The sequence below is a fragment of the Aquarana catesbeiana genome, linkage group LG08, assembly GCF_042186555.1.
Source record: "Aquarana catesbeiana isolate 2022-GZ linkage group LG08, ASM4218655v1, whole genome shotgun sequence".
NCBI lineage: Eukaryota > Metazoa > Chordata > Amphibia > Anura > Ranidae > Aquarana > Aquarana catesbeiana.
In genome coordinates, this window is record NC_133331.1 from 294,189,103 (window position 1) to 294,210,785 (window position 21,683).

A 21,683-nucleotide genomic window follows, 5' to 3' on the forward strand; every position below is an offset into this window, starting at 1 on the left:
CACTGCTCACCATCCTCGTGGCCTCCTCAAATGGTGACAGGACAGTGCATGCATCCTTGATCATTAGCCACTGGCGTGGCAAAAAAAAAACAAGTTCCCCTGACCCTGTCCTGGTGCCATAGTCGCATAGGTACTCATTGATGGCCCTCTGCTGCATGTGCAGCCGCTGCAGCATGGCCAACGTTGAATTCCACCTGGTGGGCATGTCACAGATGAGGCGGTTCTTGGGCAGGTTGCATTCCTTTTGAAGGTCAGCCAGCCGAGCACTGGCATTGTACGACCGTTGGAAATGACCACAGACTTTTCTTGCCTGCCTCAGGAAATCCTGTAAGCCCGGGTACCGGCACAAGAACCGCTGCACCACCAAATTAAGGACGTGAGCTAAACAGGGAACATGGGTCAAGTGTCCCTGTCGGAGGGCGGAGAGGAGGTTGGTGCCATTGTCGCAAACCACCAATCCTGGCTGAAGCTGGTGTGGCGTCAACCACCTCTAAACCTGCCCCTGCAGAGCTGACAGAATCTCTGCCCCAGTGTGGCTCCTGTCCCTCAAGCAGACCAGCTCAAGCACCGCATGGCATCTTTTTGCCTGAATGCTTGCGTAGCCCCTAGAACGCCTATAGAGCACCATTGGTTCCGAGGACAAATCTGCACAGGAAGAGGCCATGGAGGAAGAGGAGGGGGTGGAGGAGAGAGGTGTGTCAGAATCACCACTACCAGCATTTTGGAGGCGTGGTGGCAGAACAAGCTCCAACAATACTGCACCCTGTCCTGCATCCTTCCCAGCTACCAGCAGAGTCACCCAGTGCGCCGTGAAAGAAAGGTAACATCCCTGTCCATGCCTGCTGGACCATGAGTCAGCGGTAATATACACCTTACTGCTGAACGCCCTGTCCAACGAGGCCAAAACATTGCCTTCCACATGCAGGTAGAAAGCCGGAATGGCCTTCCGTTAAAAGAAATGGTGTTTTGGAACCAGCCACTGAGGTACAGCACATTCCACAAATTCTCGAAAGGGGGCAGAGTCTACCAGCTGAAAAGGCAGCAGTTGGAGTGCTAGCAATTTAGCCAAACTAGCATTCAGCTGCTGAGCATGTGGATGGCTGGGACCGAATTTCTTTTGACGGTTTAGCAACTGGGGTAGGGAAATTTGCCTGCTACAATCGGATGTAGGTGTAGCAATAGCAGATTGGCCGCAAGTGCTTGGGACACCTAATTCTACACCTTCATTCCTCTCAGTGCAGGTCTCTGAGAGGACTGAAGGTATAGTGGGGTTGGAGATCCCAGCTGATGAAGAGCAAGGAGAGGTCCGCCTTGTTCTTTGATGTGGGTCTTTTAAGTGCTGTTGCCAACGGACTGCATGGGAGGTCGACATATGTCTGGTCAAGCATGTGGTGCCCAAGCGGCTGCTGTTTTGGCCACACTTGATACGCTTCAGACATATGTTGCAAACAGCAATGGTGCAATCTGCTGCAAACGTTTCAAAAAAGGCCCACACCAAAGAACTTTTGAAAAAACGTGCGGAGTCAGCAGCGCCCTGCACATGCGGAGCTCTGCGGGGTGATGCAGTCAGTTGGCTGTCCTTAAGCTGCCCCCTGGAGGGCATCGTTGGAGATGTGACTCCTCCTTCCTTCTATCAGGCACCCACGTAGAGTCAGTGACCTCATCATCCCCTTCCTCCTCACAACTGGAGCAAACTTGGCAGTATGCTGCAGCTGGGGGGACATGACTGCCAGTTTCTTGTCCTTCTTGGGCACCCCCTCTCTCTGGGCTCACGTTACTGCCTTCATCCTCAACCTGGGTACCATCATCGGAGCCTTCAAAACGCTGCGCATGCTCCTGCAGCATGTACCCTACACTGTGGTTGAACAGTTTGGGGGACTCCTCAGGACATGAAGGTGGGGCTAGGGAAGGAGTGACTGATGACATTGAGCCGATGGAAGAGACCGCTCTGGCAGCTGCATTGGCAGCTAAACTTCTCTGAGCCTCTGTGACAGAGGATGAGGAGGATGAGGACGGCTTTGTGATCCACTCTAACAACTCTTCTGCATGTTGTGGCTCAACACGGCCAGCTGTCGAAAAAAAGGACAAGCGTGCCCCACGGCCACGTGCTGAGGATGTGTCCACGACCAGCACTGTTGGCTGTAGACACAGAGTCTACTTGCCCTCCTTTAGTGGCCTGTAAGCGTCTGCCTTTCCTTGGTGGCCTTCCACACATGCTGTAAAATTGGATTAGCAAAACACCACCTGAAGTTTACTAGAAAAATTACACCAGGAATGGCCTGCAGTCAGATATAGGCTTGGCTAAACTAGAATGCAGTGGATATATATGTAGGAGACTGTATATATATTTAATGCACTGCAGATCACTGAATCACCTGCCTGCCTGCCTGAAAGTGTATTTGAAAACGTACACCAGGAATGGCCTGCAGTCAGATATAGGCTTGGCTAAACTAGAATGCAGTGGATATATATGTAGGAGACTGTATATATATTTTATGCACTGCAGATCACTGAATAACCTGCCTGGCCTGCCTGCCGGAAAGTGTATTTGAATACGTACACCAGGAATGGCCTTCAGTCGGATCTAGCTACACAGGATACAGTGTATATATATATATATATATATATATATATATATATATATATATATATATATATATATACATACATATATATACAAAGCCGGAATGTATATATATATATATATATATACTAAATACACTGCAGCTAACTGAATCAACTGCCTGCCTGAAGTATATTAGAAACAGTACACCAGGAATGGTCTGCAGGAGATCTAGCTAAACTGTATGCAGTAGATATATATATATACCAGTCTGACTGCATATATATATATATATTAAATACACTGTAGCTAACTGAATCACCTGCCTGCCTGAAGTAGATTAGAAACTGTACACCAGAAACGGACTGCCTGCTCAATCTAACGCCAGCAACACAGTACACAGGGCCGACGTGCAGGGGGCCTTATATAGTGTGGGGCGTGGACCTAACTCCGCCTTTGGCCAATTATGGCTCTCTTTGCTGACGGTGCTGTGATTGGCCAAAGCATGCGGGTCATAGTGCATGCATGGCCAATCATCAGCCAGCAATGCACTGTGATGACACAGTGCATTATGGGGCGTGACGCGCCGCCTGAATTTGGCGCGAACGCCCCATAATCTTCCAACGATCGAACAGCCAATGTTCGAGTTGAACTCATGTTCGACTCGTACAGAAAGCTCATCCCTCTTGAGGAATGGAGATGGACCTTTCATACGGTGTACAGTATCTCCTCCTCATTTGTTGGGAACATGATGTTATATTGAGGAATGGAGATGGACCTTTCATACGGTGTACAGTATCTCCTCCTCATTTGTTGGGAACATGACGTTATATTGAGGAATGGAGATGGACCTTTCATATGGTGTACAGTATCTCCTCCTCATTTGTTGGGAACATGATGTTATATTGAGGAATGGAGATGGACCTTTCATATGGTGTACAGTATCTCCTCCTCATTTGTTGGGAACATGACATTATATTGAGGAATGGAGATGGACCTTTCATACGGTGTACAGTATCTCCTCCTCATTTGTTGGGAACATGACGTTATATTGAGGAATGGAGATGGACCTTTCATACGGTGTACAGTATCTCCTCCTCATTTGTTGGGAACATGACGTTATATTGAGGAATGGAGATGGACCTTTCATATGGTGTACAGTATCTCCTCCTCATTTGTTGGGAACATGACGTTATATTGAGGAATGGAGATGGACCTTTCATATGGTGTACAGTATCTCCTCCTCATTTGTTGGGAACATGACGTTATATTGAGGAATGGAGATGGACCTTTCATATGGTGTACAGTATCTCCTCCTCATTTGTTGGGAACATGACATTATATTGGAGGAATGGAGATGGACCTTTCATATGGTGTACAGTATCACCTCCTCATTTGTTGGGAACATGACGTTATATTGAGGAATGGAGATGGACCTTTCATATGGTGTACAGTATCTCCTCCTCATTTGTTGGAAACATGACGTTATATTGAGGAATGGAGATGGACCTTTCATATGGTGAACAGTATCTCCTCCTCATTTGTTGGGAACATGACGTTATATTGAGGAATGGAGATGGACCTTTCATATGATGTACAGTATCTCCTCCTCATTTGTTGGGAACATGACGTTATATTGAGGAATGGAGATGGACCTTTCATATGGTGTACAGTATCTCCTCCTCATTTGTTGGGAACATGACTTTTCTGAGGGACTAAAAACGTTCAATCCAAATGGCCAGGTTTCAGTTAATCATTACCTGGATAAGTTTATTTCTTATATTCGATTAACTACAACTACCAAAAGACAATTAAAAATGATTCAGTCTAACATAGGACAGATCGTCCTGAAATGAACAAGATTAACAGGGAATAAAAGTGAAGTAAATATACTCTCCTTACCCGGGGATGTGAGAGGCGGCTGATTGTCTAATAGGACGTCCTTGTGGAGATCCCTGTGTCCTTGTAAATAATCCATTACACCATACTCCTCATCCTCCTCTTTATACTCTTCTTTAACAAGAGTATTGTAATTCTCAAGGTTTCCACTCTGAAAATATAAAAAAACATTCATTGTAACGAACTTGCTGTGTATAAATCATAACTACCAATAATTATCAATTATCTACCTGATGATGGTGAGGGATGATGTGACCTTCCTGTGTGGAATCCCAGGAATACAGAGGACGGGGACATCTCGCTGGTGGGTTTCTGTAGCTGGATTGCTCCACCATGGTGTCCTGGTACAGATTTTTCTGTATTTCCTCCATCACCCCATCCTCATGATCCTCCTCTTTATACTCTTCTTTAATATGAATATTATTATCCCCAAAGTTTCCAAACTGAATATATAATAAAAATGACAACAATGGTAACAATGCAGATAATGTACAGATCCTAATGATACTATCAGTGATTGTTCCTCATCTACCTGATGATGGTGAGGGATGGTGTGATCTTCCTGTGTGGAATCCCGGGAATACAGAGGACGGGGACATCTCTCTGGTGGGTTCCTATTACTGGATCCATCTGTAGGAAACACACACACTGACTGAATACATTGTTTCTATGTATTTATCAGATGATGGGGGATCTAGGTGGAGCCTCCGTACTGCTCTCTCCTTTACAATAAAGTCTCCTCTTACCCGGTGATGTGAGGGGCGGCTGATTGTCCATCATGACGTCCTTGTAGAGATTCTTATGTCCTTCTAAATACTCCCACTCCTCCATGGAGAAATAGACAGTGACATCCTGACACCTTATAGGAACCTGACACACACAATGATACAGTCACCATCCAGACACATCCCTTGTCTGTTACTGGATAATGTCCCAGAATTCCCAAAATCCTCCTCACCTCTCCTGTCAGCAGCTCCATCATCTTCTTGGTGACTTCTAGAATCTTCTCCATGTTGTGTCTCTCAGGTCTTAGGGAGTCACATGGAGGCACCGTGATGGTCATATGATCACCTGACTTCACAAGAGGAAATCTCTGTATTGAGGAACCAATAGGAATATCATGTTAGAATCCCAGAATCCTCCTCACCTCTCCGGTCAGGTCTGTGTTTTATTAATAGAGATAAGGGTGATGTCATGTGACCTCCCAGAATCCTCCTCACCTCTCCGGTCAGGTCTGTGTTTTATTAATAGAGATAAGAGTGATGTCATGTGACCTCCCAGAATCCTCCTCACCTCTCCGGTCAGGTCTGTGTTTTATTAATAGAGATAAGAGTGATGTCATGTGACCTCCCAGAATCCTCCTCACCTCTCCGGTCAGGTCTGTGTTTTATTAATAGAGATAAGGGTGATGTCATGTGACCTCCCAGAATCCTCCTCACCTCTCCGGTCAGGTCTGTGTTTTATTAATAGAGATAAGAGTGATGTCATGTGACCTCCCAGAATCCTCCTCACCTCTCCGGTCAGGTCTGTGTTTTATTAATAGAGATAAGAGTGATGTCATGTGACCTCCCAGAATCCTCCTCACCTCTCCGGTCAGGTCTGTGTTTTATTAATAGAGATAAGAGTGATGTCATGTGACCTCCCAGAATCCTCCTCACCTCTCCGGTCAGGTCTGTGTTTTATTAATAGAGATAAGAGTGATGTCATGTGACCTCCCAGAATCCTCCTCACCTCTCCGGTCAGGTCTGTGTTTTATTAATAGAGATAAGAGTGATGTCATGTGACCTCCCAGAATCCTCCTCACCTCTCCGGTCAGGTCTGTGTTTTATTAATAGAGATAAGAGTGATGTCATGTGACCTCCCAGAATCCTCCTCACCTCTCCGGTCAGGTCTGTGTTTTATTAATAGAGATAAGGGTGATGTCATGTGACCTCCCAGAATCCTCCTCACCTCTCCGGTCAGGTCTGTGTTTTATTAATAGAGATAAGAGTGATGTCATGTGACCTCCCAGAATCCTCCTCACCTCTCCGGTCAGGTCTGTGTTTTATTAATAGAGATAAGAGTGATGTCATGTGACCTCCCAGAATCCTCCTCACCTCTCCGGTCAGGTCTGTGTTTTATTAATAGAGATAAGAGTGATGTCATGTCACCTCCCAGAATCCTCCTCACCTCTCCGGTCAGGTCTGTGTTTTATTAATAGAGATAAGAGTGATGTCATGTGACCTCCCAGAATCCTCCTCACCTCTCCGGTCAGGTCTGTGTTTTATTAATAGAGATAAGAGTGATGTCATGTGACCTCCTAGAATCCTCCTCACCTCTCCGGTCAGCTGGTAGATGATCTCCAGGGTCAGGTTCATTACGTTCTCCACACTGTGACTCCAGCCCTTGTCCATTATCAATGAGGTGGTCATCCACGTGGAAAGGTCATAAACTGAAAATTTTATATCAATTTAAAATCTCAGAATTTCAGATGGAAGAGAAAGCCCCTGGAGTGCTGAGCGCAGTCCAAGTTCTGATTATTACACAGAAAACCAATGGTTGTGTTATCATTAAGAGGTCCTCCATTCCAAGACTCTCCTCTTCCCTTGTTACATTGTCTCCATCAGTCAAAAAGATTATTATTACCAGCCAAGTTCTCAATGATCAGATTAAACATTTATTTGAACACATTGAAAAACATTTTAATACTAATATCATTATACTACAATAAACTCTCTATATTCCTATCCAGCGTTCATAGGAAATATGAGCTCAGTTTTGGAAAGAATGAGTGTGAGGAAGTGGTGAGACATCCAGACTGAAATGTCAGATAACAGAAATATTTACCTTTCCGTAATTTTCCTTTCCTGGTGCCTATTCATGGCAGCATACGGATGAATATGCTGCCATGAAGGCACCAGGGAAGTAAGTTAGTGATGGGTGAGGAATCTGAAGGGTGAGCTGAGGAGTATAGAGATAGAGTTGGGTGTCATCAGCATAGAGGTGGTATTAGAAGCCATGGACAATCAGCTGACCCTGGGAGGAGGTGTGGATAGAGAATGGGACACGTCCAAGGACAGAACATTGGGGGACCCTATGAAGTCCTGGCTACCTCCAACCTCAACCAACCTCCTCCAAAACTAGTCTCAGCTACCCCATCCCACCCAGACAACAATCCAAGACTCATACAATCTGGATGACCGGGAACTCTCAACAGCTTGAAAGGTAAGCGTGTCAGTTGACATGTCCTACTTGATACAGTGATGGGTGACGTAGTGATGTCACATTGTGGTCTTTTCTTCCATGCACTTACGTATCCATCGTAGGGCAGATTCAGATGAGTCTTCTTTATATCATTTCCATTCTCCTGATGGTCAGTAAATTGAGTTCTCGTTTTGGTGGAGCCATATAACAATTATAAACCCAGACGTAGTACGTAGGGTATATATTGATGGGCTTCACAATTGGAGGGAACTCTATTCATTGATCATGTAATAAATATTGATATGTGTGTTTGGCATGGAAGTAGATATTAGATACTTATATGTTGATGTATGTAGTGTAAAATGATTATATTCGCATATTATTACATCTATAATATCTTATTACCTCCTCGTCTGTCCCAGCAACGTCTCCTCTTTACGTCCTCCCGAGTCACCTTTCCCCCGGAAATTCCTATTTATACCTGACATCACTTCCTGTCTGTAGCTGACATCACTTCCTGTCTGTAGGGATCACAGAGACTTCCTGTGTGAGTTTCTCTCAATATAAGTGTGACCGCCACCTTGTGGAGATGATAGGGACTGCAGTCCTTGTTCTACCTTTTATCAATCCGGATCACATTTCAGTTAACCCCTTAAGTGTCTGGATCTTTCTCACCCTTATTCCCTTGAGTGTCAAAGAAATTTTTTTTTAAATCTTTTTTTATTGAGATTTTTAGAGAAATATGGTTACAACATACTACAAATGACGCAGCCCAAGTAGGGGGATGTCACTTGTGACAACTTACAATCTACAACAAAAGGGAAAACAATATAAAACACAACTTAGTGGTCCATAGCATAAATGTTGAAGATATCAGTGCATACCCCCCCCCAGTTTTGAGTTCCAAGGTGAAGGAAGGTGAACTGAAGACAGGGAATCCGGTTCAGGCCTTATTATGTATCTCATTGAGAGCAATAAAGCTGAAAACCAGGAATTCATCAACTTGGCAAAAAGTGCAGGCACACTATGAGTCGGTCCGATTGGGTACATGTCACCTCCGGGACTTATCTCTGTTATTTATATGGACAGCAAGGTAGCTAAGTGGTTAGCACTTCTGCCTAGCAGCACTAGGAGCGTGGATTCACATCCCAACCATGGCACTACCTGCCTGGAGTTTGCTTGGGTTTCCTCCAGGTTCCCCCGGTTTCCTCCCACACTCCAAAGACATGCTGGGAGGTTAATTGGCCCCGTGTCAAAATTAGCCCTAGAATGTGAGTTAGAGACCTTAGATTGTAAGCTTGTTAAGGGCAGGCACTGATGGGAATGTGTAAAGCACTGTGTAAATTGAAGATGCTATCTAAGTACCTGTATTAAATGTATTAATACACTCCGGCTGTGAGAGGCGAGAAGGACACAGAGCAGCTAAACCCTTCTCCGACCCATTCACAGAAGTCTCTTTTTTAATGAGTTCACCTAATACAAAGGCTTCTGTGAATGGGCAGAAAGAGGGGAGGGAAGCCTTTTTTTTTTTAATGAGTTCACATAATACAAAGGCTTCTGTGAATGGGCAGAAAAAGAGGTGGGCATAGCAGTTCCAGCGACTCTGCTCTTGAAGGAACAGACCACAGTGAGCAGCGTTGGAGCTCTTTAAGCTATCTTCCTGGAGCACAGTAAACCTGCCAGATGTGAATAATAGAGATAAGTCTACGAAGCAGTAGGCACCTTGATAGACTTAACTCATGCCATGCCTGTAGTTTTTACAAAGTAGCCAAATTCCTTGAATTCAGCTTCAAGGGGCTAGATCCATAGTGGTTGATGGCTCCTCTAGCTACTTCACCTAGACCAGGGGTCTCAAACTGGCGGCCCTCCAGCTGTTGCGAAACTACAAGTCCCATGAGGCATTGCAAGGCTAACAGTTACAAGCATGACTCCCACAGGCTGAGGCATGACGGGACTTGTAGTTTTGCAACAGCTGGAGGGCCGCCTGTTTGAGTCCCTTGATCTAGACATTTGTGAGTTTTTTCCTCAACCCCCGTGTCTTGATATAGCGGAAGGTTGGAGTTTACCAAATGTGTCCAAAAGGAGATAGAAGGAGGCACTTAATTTTTCCTAAGTCATGGTGATAGCCTTCCGGGCATAAAAGAACAGTAAGCCTAGACGTGTCCTTCCAGCAATAGAGGAAACCATGTCTTCTACTGGATCCAGTAAGCAGATTTTCGGTGTTGGAGTAAGGTGGGCCAAAGCCCGAAGTCCACTATTTCCTTCCAGAATAGAGAAACATAAGGACAGGTCTATGGAAAAAGCCTCCATCACGATGACCCCAACACCAACAGGCAGAAGGTAGGGCAGGGTTCAATTTGTGGGACCTATGGGGAGTGTAGTCTGTTCTATGAAGACTTTAGAACCTCATCAGCCTCCCCCTGACAGATACCGATTCCGGTCCGGTCCTCATCAATTATATCTGGTATGCCAAGTTACCATTTACTTTGGAGGTTAGGTCAAGAAAGAGGAATTAAGGTGACTTGTTGACAGAAAGACAAGGCTGGCTTCAGTAGCTGGTCGGCATGTAGGTTTTCATGGTGAAAAACAAAAAGCAGTGAAATGCCCTGAGCTTTCATAAGAGAATACACAAAGTTCGACTGAGCAGACTGAGGTGGTCTCCAGTAATGACGTGTGCTGATCAGAGGAGCCCCGTTTGAGCTTGTGGGTGTCCAACCTGGTGGATAAGGCAGCCGGGACATCAAAGAATCTGGTTGTCTCTCCCTCCAGGATATGGAGCCGGCTGGGATATATGAGGCTGTATTTGATGCCTTTATCCAGGAGATTCTTCTAAAACTCTGTGAAGGATCTACTGTAGCTGGTGTATCTCTGGAGCGTAACTGGGGAAGAGCGAGATCTTGGCATTTTGAAAACAAGACTTGGGCATATTCTAGGCTAGGATCAAGTTCCGATCTCCATAGTTTAGTAATCGGATGGGAAAGGGTCTTGGGATCGGTGGTGCTGGGGGAACACAATGTGTACGCTAGGTGTCAAATCCTGGCCATGTCCCCCCCACCCCATGACTACCCCCTAGCCCCCGCCTGTTGGGTTGCTAATTAGATGTTGAAGGAAATGTAAATTTTCCAGGTAGGTTTCTCCGCACTCTGAACAGGCTTAAGGTCGTTCGCGCTTGTGAGTTCTCTCGTGTAAGTGAAGTTTTCCTTTATGAGCGAAACCTTTCCCGCACACTGAACATGAAAAAGGATAATCCCCCGTGTGGACGCTCAGGTGCATAACAAGCTCATTTCTCCGGGTGAAGGATTTCTCGCACTCCGGACAGGAGAACGGCTTCTCCCGAGTGTGGACTTTCACGTCATCAGTTACGTTTCCTTGCCCCGTGAAACCCTTGTGCATTCTCTCGTGTAGGTGAAGTTTTCCTCTATGAGAGAAACCTTTCCCGCACACTGAGCATGAAAAAGGATAATCCCCCGTGTGAAAGCTCAGGTGCATCACAAATTCATTTCTCCGGGTGAAGGATTTCTTACACTCCGGACAGGAGAACAACTTCTCCTGAGTGTGGACTTTCGTGTCATTAGTTAAGTTCCCCTGTCGTGTGAAACCCTTGTGAGTTCTCTCGTGTACGTGAAGTTTTCCTTTATGAGAGAAACCTTTCCCGCACACTGAGCATGAGAAAGGGTGATCCCCCGTGTGATCGTTCAGGTGCATAGCAAACTCACTTTTCCGTTTGAAGGATCTGTCGCACTCCGGGCAGGAGAACGGCTTCTCCTGAATGTGGACTTTCATGTGATTAGTGAGGTTCCCGTGTCGTGTGAAACCTTTCCCGCACTCTGGGCATGAAAACGGCAGCTCGCCGGTGTGACTTCTCTGGTGGATGATAAGTTCTGACTTTACTACGAATCCTTTCTGACATTGGGAGCATGAATAGGGCTTCTCACCGGTGTGAATTCTCTGGTGGACAATAAGATGGGATTTACTTCCACACACTTTCCCGCACTCGGAGCAGGGAAAGATCTTCGTACCGGCGTGGGCTCTCTGGTGTATGGTAAGTTCAGATAGAGTATCAAAAGAAATCCCGCACTCCGAACATGAATGGGAACTCATCACCATGTGAATTTTCTGATGGCTGCAAAGGCCGTCTTTCTGATTGGAGCTCTGGCCGCAGTCTGGACAGGGATGCAGGTTATCATCTGTGTGGGTCTCCAGGTGTGTGATGAGTCTATATTTCCGCGAAAAACTTTTTCCGCACTTTGTACACGTATGCAGCTTTTCCCCGGTGTGGTTCCTCAGGTGTTCCGTGAGTCTATCGCTCCGCGAAAAACATTTCCCGCACTCTTTACAGGGAAAAGACACACCGGTGTGAACTCTCATGTGTCTTTGCAGATTACTCTTCCGTCTAAAACCTTTACCGCACTCCGGGCACAAATAAGTCTTCACTCCCTGAGATTTTGTTTTGGATCCATATTCTTCTCCGTCATAATCAGATGAAACCTGAGACCACTCTGAGGAACTCCCAACATCACATTCATCTGTAGGAGAGAAATATTATTATTATTTATCATACTCAAACATATTTCAATTGTTCGCAACAGTGCAACATAGATCTGAGGAATGGAGATGGACCTTTCATATGGTGTACAGTATCTCCTCCTCATTTGTTGGGAACATGACATTATATTGAGGAATGGAGATGGACCTTTCATATGGTGTACAGTATCTCCCCCTCATTTGTTGGGAACATGACATTATATTGAGGAATGGAGATGGACCTTTCATATGGTGTACAGTATCTCCTCCTCATTTGTAGGGAACATGACGTTATATTGAGGAATGGAGATGGACCTTTCATATGGTGTACAGTATCTCCCCCTCATTTGTTGGGAACATGACATTATATTGAGGAATGGAGATGGACCTTTCATATGGTGTACAGTATCTCCTCCTCATTTGTTGGGAACATGACATTATATTGAGGAATGGAGATGGACCTTTCATATGGTGCACAGTATCTCCTCCTCATTTGTTGGGAACATGACGTTATATTGAGGAATGGAGATGGACCTTTCATATGGTGTACAGTATCTCCTCCTCATTTGTTGGGAACATGACGTTATATTGAGGAATGGAGATGGACCTTTCATATGGTGTACAGTATCTCCACCTCATTTGTTGGGAACATGACATTATATTGAGGAATGGAGATGGACCTTTCATATGGTGTACAGTATCTCCTCCTCATTTGTTGGGAACATGACATTATATTGAGGAATGGAGATGGACCTTTCATATGGTGTACAGTATCTCCTCCTCATTTGTTGGGAACATGACGTTATATTGAGGTATGGAGATGGACCTTTCATATGGTGTACAGTATCTCCTCCTCATTTGTTGGGAACATGACATTATATTGGAGGAATGGAGATGGACCTTTCATATGGTGTACAGTATCTCCTCCTCATTTGTTGGGAACATGACATTATATTGAGGAATGGAGATGGACCTTTCATATGGTGTACAGTATCTTCTCCTCATTTGTTGGGAACATGACGTTATATTGAGGAATGGAGATGGACCTTTCATATGGTGTACAGTATCTCCTCCTCATTTGTTGGGAACATGACATTATATTGAGGAATGGAGATGGACCTTTCATATGGTGTACAGTATCTCCTCATCATTTGTTGGGAACATGACATTATATTGAGGAATGGAGATGGACCTTTCATATGGTGTACAGTATCTCCTCCTCATTTGTTGGGAACATGACATTATATTGGAGGAATGGAGATGGACCTTTCATATGGTGTACAGTATCTCCTCCTCATTTGTTGGGAACATGACGTTATATTGAGGAATGGAGATGGACCTTTCATATGGTGTACAGTATCTCCTCCTCATTTGTTGGAAACATGACATTATATTGAGGAATGGAGATGGACCTTTCATATGGTGTACAGTATCTCCTCCTCATTTGTTGGGAACATGACATTATATTGGAGGAATGGAGATGGACCTTTCATATGGAGTACAGTATCTCCTCCTCATTTGTTGGGAACATGACATTATATTGAGGAATGGAGATGGACCTTTCATATGGTGTACAGTAGGGGTGTTGAATTTAATCGCAGCATCAATGCATCGCGATTCGGCCGTCCACGATTCAGCATCGATGCTGCGACCAAAATAATCAATTTTTGGATGCTACGCCGAACGGAGCCGAAATGAGCCTTGGGCGTTAGCCGCGAAAGCAGCCAAAAGGCGCTGTGCCCTGCCTCTGCAAAAAGCCGAAATGAGCTGTGGGCGCTAGCCGCGCCCTCTTTTCCTGCCTCCCGCTGACGTCATCCCCAGCTGCCCAGCATCGCCGTGTGTTGAACTGGCTGCTACAGAAAGAGGAGACATGTGGAGCAAGTGTCCCCGAATCCCGGTCTCCAGAGAGTCCTCCTCCTCCTCGGCTCACTGTCACATAGGCTGCTGCAGAAGACCTGAGCCAGTGTCCCGCGCTTGTCCTCCTCACAACAGGCTGCTGCAGGCAGCGGAAAACCAGTGCAAACTCTGTCATCATCATCATCAGGTACTTAAGTCAGACACTGACAGTTTATATCTGATGCACCATTATGTGCAAATTGTCCAAATTATGACGATTGACCGTAATAAAAATAATAAATAAACTTGATGGTGGACATAAACATTAAAGTGAGCATACCATTTCATTAATTATGGTTTATGTATGTCTTATTGTCTTGATTCACATCACAACTTCATTGATACCTTTTTTTAATTTTTTTGTATGATTTATGGTTTTGCTCACCACTGCCCCACACATGCAGCCATACATTGCATGTGTGGGGCAGTGATGAGCAAAAACATAAATCATACAAAAAAAAAAAAAAAAGGTATCAATGAAGTTGTGATGTGAATCAAGACAATAAGACATACATAAACCATAATTAATGAAATGGCATACATTGTCGTTTGGGGGGACGTTATGGGGACATTGTCCACAGTCTCTGTCCATCTCCTGTATTATGCCTGCAGTCTCTGATCATCTCTTGTATCATGTCCGCATTCTTTGACCATCTCTTGTACCATGTCTGCAGTCTCTGATCATCTCTTGTATCATGTCCGCAGTCTCTGATCATCTCTTGTATCATGTCCGCCGTCTCTGATCATCTCTTGTATCATGTCCGCAGTCTCTGATCATCTCTTGTATCATGTCCGCAGTCTCTGATCATCTCTTGTATCATGTCCGCAGTCTCTGACCATCTCTTGTATCATGTCCACAGTCTCTGACCATCTTTTGTATCATGTCCGCATTCTCTGATCATCTCTTGTATCATGTCCGCATTCTCTGATCATCTCTTGTATCATGTCCACAGTCTCTGATCATCTCTTGTATTATGTCCGCAGTCTCTGATCATCTCTTGTATTATGTCCGCAGTCTCTGATCATCTCTTGTATCATGTCCACAGTCTCTGATCATCTCCTGTATTATGTCCGCATTCTCTGATCATCTCTTGTATCATGTCCACAGTCTCTGATCATCTCTTGTATCATGTCCACAGTCTCTGACCATCTCTTGTATCATGTCCGCAGTCTCTGATCATCTCTTGTATCATGTCCGCAGTCTCTGATCATCTCTTGTATCATGTCCACAGTCTCTGATCATCTCTTGTATCATGTCCACAGTCTCTGAACATTTCCTATACTATGTCTGCAGTCTCTAAACATCTCCTCTAGTATTTTGGGAGAGCCTGGAGCTCCTCTTTAAGTTGTCTGCTGTGTTTAGACTTTGCTACATGCAGAGAGTGTTGTCTTTTTTTTTTTAAGAACAGATCAAATAAAATAAATGGAGCATGGGCAGTAATCGTGATATCGAATGGAATCGTCGACAGGATAATCGTAATCAAATTGAATCGTGAGACGAGTGAAGATGCGCACCTCTAGTGTACAGCATCTTCACCTCATTTGTTGGGAACATGACGTTATATTGAGGAATGGAGATGGACCTTTCATATGGTGTACAGTATCTCCTCCTCATTTGTTGGGAACATGACGTTATATTGAGGAATGGAGATGGACCTTTCATATGGTGTACAGTATCTCCTCCTCATTTGTTGGGAACATGACGTTATATTGAGGAATGGAGATGGACCTTTCATATGGTGTACAGTATCTCCTCCTCATTTGTTGGGAACATGACATTATATTGGAGGAATGGAGATGGACCTTTCATATGGTGTACAGTATCTCCTCCTCATTTGTTGGGAACATGACATTATATTGAGGAATGGAGATGGACCTTTCATATGGTGTACAGTATCTCCTCCTCATTTGTTGGGAACATGACGTTATATTGAGGAATGGAGATGGACCTTTCATATGGTGTACAGTATCTCCTCCTCATTTGGTGGGAACATGATGTTATATTGAGGAATGGAGATGGACCTTTCATATGGTGTACAGTATCTCCTCCTCATTTGTTGGGAACATGACATTATATTGGAGGAATGGAGATGGACCTTTCATATGGTGTACAGTATCTCCTCCTCATTTGCTGGGAACATGACATTATATTGAGGAATGGAGATGGACCTTTCATATGGTGTACAGTATCTCCTCCTCATTTGTTGGGAACATGACATTATATTGAGGAATGGAGATGGACCTTTCATATGGTGTACAGTATCTCCTCCTCATTTGTTGGGAACATGACGTTATATTGAGGAATGGAGATGGACCTTTCATATGGTGTACAGTATCTCCTCCTCATTTGTTGGGTACATGACATTATATTGAGGAATGGAGATGGACCTCTTATATGGAAACTATTTTATCATGGCTGAGGGGCTAAAAACGTTTAATCCAAATGGCCAGATTTCAGTTAATCATTAACTGGATAGGTCTATTTCTTATATTTGATTCACTACATCTAGCAAAAGGCAATTACAAAGGATTCAGTCTAATAGAGGACAGATCATTCTGAAATGAACAAGATTAACAAGGAATAAAAGTTAAGTAAATATACTCTTCTTACCCGGTGATGTGAGGGGCGGCTGATTCTCTAATTTGACATCCTTGTAGAGATCCTTGTGTCCTTCTAAATAATCCATTACACCATACTCCTCATCCTCCTCTTTATACTCTTCTTTAACAAGAGTATTGTAATTCTCAAGGTTTCCACTCTGAAAATGTGATAAAACATTATAAACAAAAATGCTTGTGTATAAATCATAACTACCAATAGTTGGCAATCGTCTACCTGATGATGGTGGGGGATGGTGTGACCTTCCTGTGTGGAATCCCGGGAATACAGAGGACGGGGACATCTCTCTGGTGGGTTCCCATTACTGGATCCATCTGTAGGAAACACACACACTGACTGAATACATTGTTTCTATGTGTTTATCAGATGATGGGGGATCTAGGTGGACCCTCCATACTTCTCTCTCCTTTACAATAAAGTCTCCTCTTACCCGGTGATGTGAGGGGCGGCTGATTGTCCATCATGACGTCCTTGTAGAGATCCTTGTGTCCTTCTAAATACTCCCACTCCTCCATGGAGAAATAGACAGTGACATCCTGACACCTTATAGGAACCTGACACACACAATGATACAGTCACCATCCAGACACATCCCTTGTCTGTTACTGGATAATGTCCCAGAATTCCCAGAATCCTCCTCACCTCTCCTGTCAGCAGCTCCATCATCTTCTTGGTGACTTCTAGAATCTTCTGCATGTTGTGTCTCTCAGGTTTTAGGGAGTCACATGGAGGCACTGTGATGGTCATATGATCACCTGACTTCACAAGAGGAAATCTCTGTATTGGAGAACCAATAGGAATATCATGTTAGGATCCCAGAATCCTCCTCACCTCTCCGGTCAGGTCTGTGTTTTATTAAAAGAGATAAGAGTGATGTCATGTGACCTCCCAGAATCCTCCTCACCTCTCCGGTCAGGTCTGTGTTTTATTAATAGAGATAAGAGTGATGTCATGTGACCTCCCAGAATCCTCCTCAACTCTCCGGTCAGGTCTGTGTTTTATTAATAGAGATAAGAGTGATGTCATGTGACCTCCCAGAATCCTCCTCACCTCTCCGGTCAGGTCTGTGTTTTATTAATAGAGATAAGAGTGATGTCATGTGACCTCCCAGAATCCTCCTCAACTCTCCGGTCAGGTCTGTGTTTTATTAATAGAGATAAGAGTGAGGTCATGTGACCTCCCAGAATCCTCCTCACCTCTCCGGTCAGGTCTGTGTTTTATTAATAGAGATAAGAGTGACGTCATGTGACCTCCCAGAATCCTCCTCACCTCTCCGGTCAGGTCTGTGTTTTATTAATAGAGATAAGAGTGATGTCATGTGACCTCCCAGAATCCTCCTCACCTCTCCGGTCAGGTCTGTGTTTTATTAATAGAGATAAGAGTGATGTCATGTGACCTCCCAGAATCCTCCTCAACTCTCCGGTCAGGTCTGTGTTTTATTAATAGAGATAAGAGTGAGGTCATGTGACCTCCCAGAATCCTCCTCACCTCTCCGGTCAGGTCTGTGTTTTATTAATAGAGATAAGAGTGACGTCATGTGACCTCCCAGAATCCTCCTCACCTCTCCGGTCAGGTCTGTGTTTTATTAATAGAGATAAGAGTGATGTCATGTGACCTCCCAGAATCCTCCTCACCTCTCCGGTCAGCAGGTAGATGATCTCCAGGGTGAGGTTCATTATGTTCTCCATACTGTGACTGCAGCCCTTGTCCATCATCAATGAGGTGGTCATATCATTTGTACAGAACACTCCTCTTTGAAAGGTCATAAACTGAAAATTTTATATCAATCTCAGAATTTCAGATGGAAGAGAAAGCCCCTGGAGTGCTGAGCGCAGTCCAAGTTTTGATTATTACACAGAAAACCAATGGTTGTGTTATCATTAAGAGGTTCTCCATTCCAAGACTCTCCTCTTCCCTTGTTACATTGTCTCCATCAGAGGAAAGGATTATTACTACCAGCCGAGATCTCAATGATAAAATTAAAAATTTATTTGAACACACTGAAAAACATTTTAATACTAATATCATTAGACTACAATGAACTCTCTATATTCCTATCCAGCGTTCATAGGAAATATGAGCTCAGTTTTGGAAAGAATGAGTGTGAGGAACTGGTGAGACATCCAGACTGATATGTCAGATAACAGAAAATCAAATACTTACCTTTCCGTAATTTTCCTTTCCTGGTGCCTATTCATGGCAGAATACGGATGAATATGCTGCCAAGAAGGCACCAGGGAAGTAAGTTAGTGATGGGTGAGGAATCTGAAGGGTGAACTGAGGAGTATAGAGATAGAGTTGGGTGTCATCACCATAGAGGTGGTATTAGAAGCCATGGACAATCAACTGACCCTGGGAGGAGGTGTGGATAGAGAATGGGACACGTCCAAAGGACAGAAGATTGGGGGACCCTATGAAGTCCTGGCTACCTCCAACCTTAACCAACCTCCTCCAAAACTAGTCTCAGCTACCCCATCCCACCCAGACAACAATCCAAGACTCATACAATCTGGATGACCGGGAACTCTCAACAGCTTGAAAGGTAAGCGTGTCAGTTGACATGTCCTACTTAATACAGTGATGGGTGACGTAGTGATGTCACATGGTGGTCTCTTCCATGTACTTACGTATCCATCGTAGGGCAGATTCAGATGAGTCTTCTTTATATCATTTCCATTCTCCTGATGGTCAGTAAATTGAGTTCTCGTTTTGGTGGAGCCATATAACAATTATAAACCCAGACATAGTACGTAGGGTATATATTGATGAGCTCCACAATTGGAGGGAATTCTATTCATTGATCATGTAATAAATATTGATATGTGTGTTTAGAATGGAAGTAGATATTAGATACATATATTTTGATCATAGGTGTGCGCAGCCTATTGCATTAGGGTGTGCACCCGAAAGCTCAAGCACACATACGTGTGTATATGTATGTATAAACACCAGCCAATGTTTGAGCTGCTTCTGAGAGCGGGCGGGGCCACATAAATGTAGCGGCCCGCCCAGACCCCATCCCATTGGCTGGTGTTTGATGGCCATGCGGTCCCGCCCACCCCGGACATTTTGACAGCTGGTGTCTCTCTCCCTGCATGCGGTGTCATTATCTGACAGCTCTGGAAATTCTCATGATCTCCTGAATGTGAAACTGTTTCCCAGGCAGCGCGGGCCACACACTCACTTGGATGCAGCATTTTGGGGCAAATCTCTGGAGACAGCACGGGGTGATTAGGGTGTGCCCAGGCCCTCCCCTGTACGCACGCCTATGATTTTGATGTATATAGTGTAAAATTATTATATTTACATCTTATTACCTCTATAATATCTTACTACCTCCTCGTCTGTCCCAGCAACGTTTCCTCACGACTCACCTCTCCCTTGGAAATTCCTATTTATACCTGACATCACTTCCTGTCTGTAGCTGACATCACTTCCTGTACATAGGGATCATAGAGACTTCCTGTGTGTGTTCTTCTCAATATAAGTGAGATGGCCACCTTGTGGAGATGATAGGGACTGCAGTCCTTGACGGGCCTTGTTCTACCTTTTATCAATCCGGATCACATTTCATTCAGTTAGCCCCTTAAGTGTCTGGATCCTTTTCTTCCTATATCCCCTTGAGTTTATCCCGAACCTTTTTTTCATTCAATCGTTTTTGTTATTGAAAATTTTACAAAACAAGTGAAAAATAAACAGGTCACAAATAGCAATCTGATGACAGGTAAGCAAATTGTAGAAAACATATGTATAAGGAAAAACACAAGGGATATAACGTACATGGCCCATTTTGGAGAGTACCTAGGCAATGCTAGAAGGAGAAGAGTTATACCAATAGTCTGGTTAGACTTAAGAAGTTCTATATTCAATACCATTGGTCTCATTCAAGTACCAGAGGCAAGTTTCCATATTCTTGTAACATTTCAGCCGCCAAAATGCTACACCAAAACAGGTCACCTGTACTTTATATAATTGTATGAACGAATGTGTTTTCTAGATCAATCCCTGAGTTTTCTTGTCAAACTTTCAATGACGATCCGCCTCCGTCACGGGTGGGGGTCCGATTGCATCATGTAAGCCACCAATACTAGCCTATCCCTTAGTTAACAACAGGAAGGAGTATAGTTACGAATGGAGAAAAGGGGCTGAAGGGTTTATGATATTTTTTAATGCTGTATATATTTCTCTGTTTCTCATTTAACTATGTATATTTTATAGCGATGAGATTGTATTTGCACGTACAAGCATAATGGGCAGAAATAGTTCCTTCAAGAACATTTTGACTTGTAAACACAACAGCTGGAATATATTGTATGACTTTAACTCAAACCAGTTTCAAACGGTCTACCTCCTATTGTTTTTACCTGTTCATAAGCTTGGGATTTCTCTTGAATGAACATGTTTTGACCTCATCTTGTGTGTGTGTGGTGTCATTGTGTGTTCCCGGAGCTCCGTCTGGAGTTCCTGAGCCGTCCGGTTCTGAAAGTCCCCAACAGGGGCCTGATGGCCTAGAAAGCAAAGGGGGAAGAAGGGGAAAGGGGGTAAGGAACTTTGCGCTCCAGCCTTCACTGCCTAATAGTCAATCTAAGCGGGCAAAGTCCAGGGATCAGTAGTCAGATAGTTGATCCATGGATCCCACACCTTTTCAAACAGCTTCGTTTTTTTCATTTAGATTAGCCAATAACCTTTCATTTATCATAATCCAGGAGAGTTTGTTCTTAAGCTGATCAAAAGGTATGACCGCTGATTTCCAGGACTTGGCAATGATAATTTTTGCAGACACAAATATAGAGGTGATGAGTCTCATCTGATGTCTCGGTCCCTCCTCTATCACACTACCTAGTAACGCCTGTTTCGGAGATTTCATTAGGCTAATTTGTGTGAAGGGAAAAAATGAAATGATATACTCTTATCCAAAAACGCCTCACTTTGGGACACTGCCACCATATGTGGAACATTGTCCCCGCCTGACCGCAGCCTCTGAAGCATAGCGGAGAG

General features: G+C 44.2%; 2 protein-coding genes and 1 long non-coding RNA gene across 3 annotated transcripts in view; all 3 read right to left on the reverse strand.

Moving 5' to 3' along the window:
- The window catches only part of LOC141104772 (uncharacterized), a 56,736-nt gene that overhangs the window by 7,332 nt on the left and 27,721 nt on the right, over positions 1-21,683 (reverse strand). Inside the window, exons 6-8 of the mRNA XM_073594504.1 lie at positions 4,995-5,092; positions 4,693-4,905; positions 4,466-4,613 (exon numbers count right to left, since the gene is read on the reverse strand). Coding sequence (XP_073450605.1) covers positions 4,466-4,613; positions 4,693-4,905; positions 4,995-5,092 — 459 coding nt within the window. The remainder of the gene's footprint in view (positions 1-4,465; positions 4,614-4,692; positions 4,906-4,994; positions 5,093-21,683) is intronic.
- Positions 5,423-17,022, reverse strand: LOC141104854 (uncharacterized). Its single transcript, XM_073594637.1, has 5 exons — positions 16,902-17,022; positions 16,677-16,824; positions 8,051-12,171; positions 6,778-6,893; positions 5,423-5,555 (listed from the first exon to the last, which is right to left on the reverse strand). Exons 2-3 carry the CDS (start codon positions 16,750-16,752, stop codon positions 10,799-10,801), a joined length of 1,449 nt encoding a protein of 482 aa, XP_073450738.1. The 5' UTR covers positions 16,753-16,824; positions 16,902-17,022; the 3' UTR covers positions 5,423-5,555; positions 6,778-6,893; positions 8,051-10,798.
- On the reverse strand, positions 17,122-20,136 carry LOC141105010 (uncharacterized). The gene is made up of 3 exons (XR_012235513.1): positions 20,003-20,136; positions 18,320-18,454; positions 17,122-17,462 (listed from the first exon to the last, which is right to left on the reverse strand). It is a non-coding gene; the product is annotated as an uncharacterized lncRNA (long non-coding RNA).

Excerpts from the sequence above, each read along its gene's own strand:
- LOC141104854 (XM_073594637.1), bottom strand. The coding sequence starts at position 16,752 with ATGGATTATTTAGAAGGACACAAGGATCTCTACAAGGATGTCAAATTA. Across the intron at positions 12,172-16,676 it reads GCCGCCCCTCACATCACCGG|ATGAATGTGATGTTGGGAGT; the intron begins GTAAGAAGAGTA and ends TCTCTCCTACAG.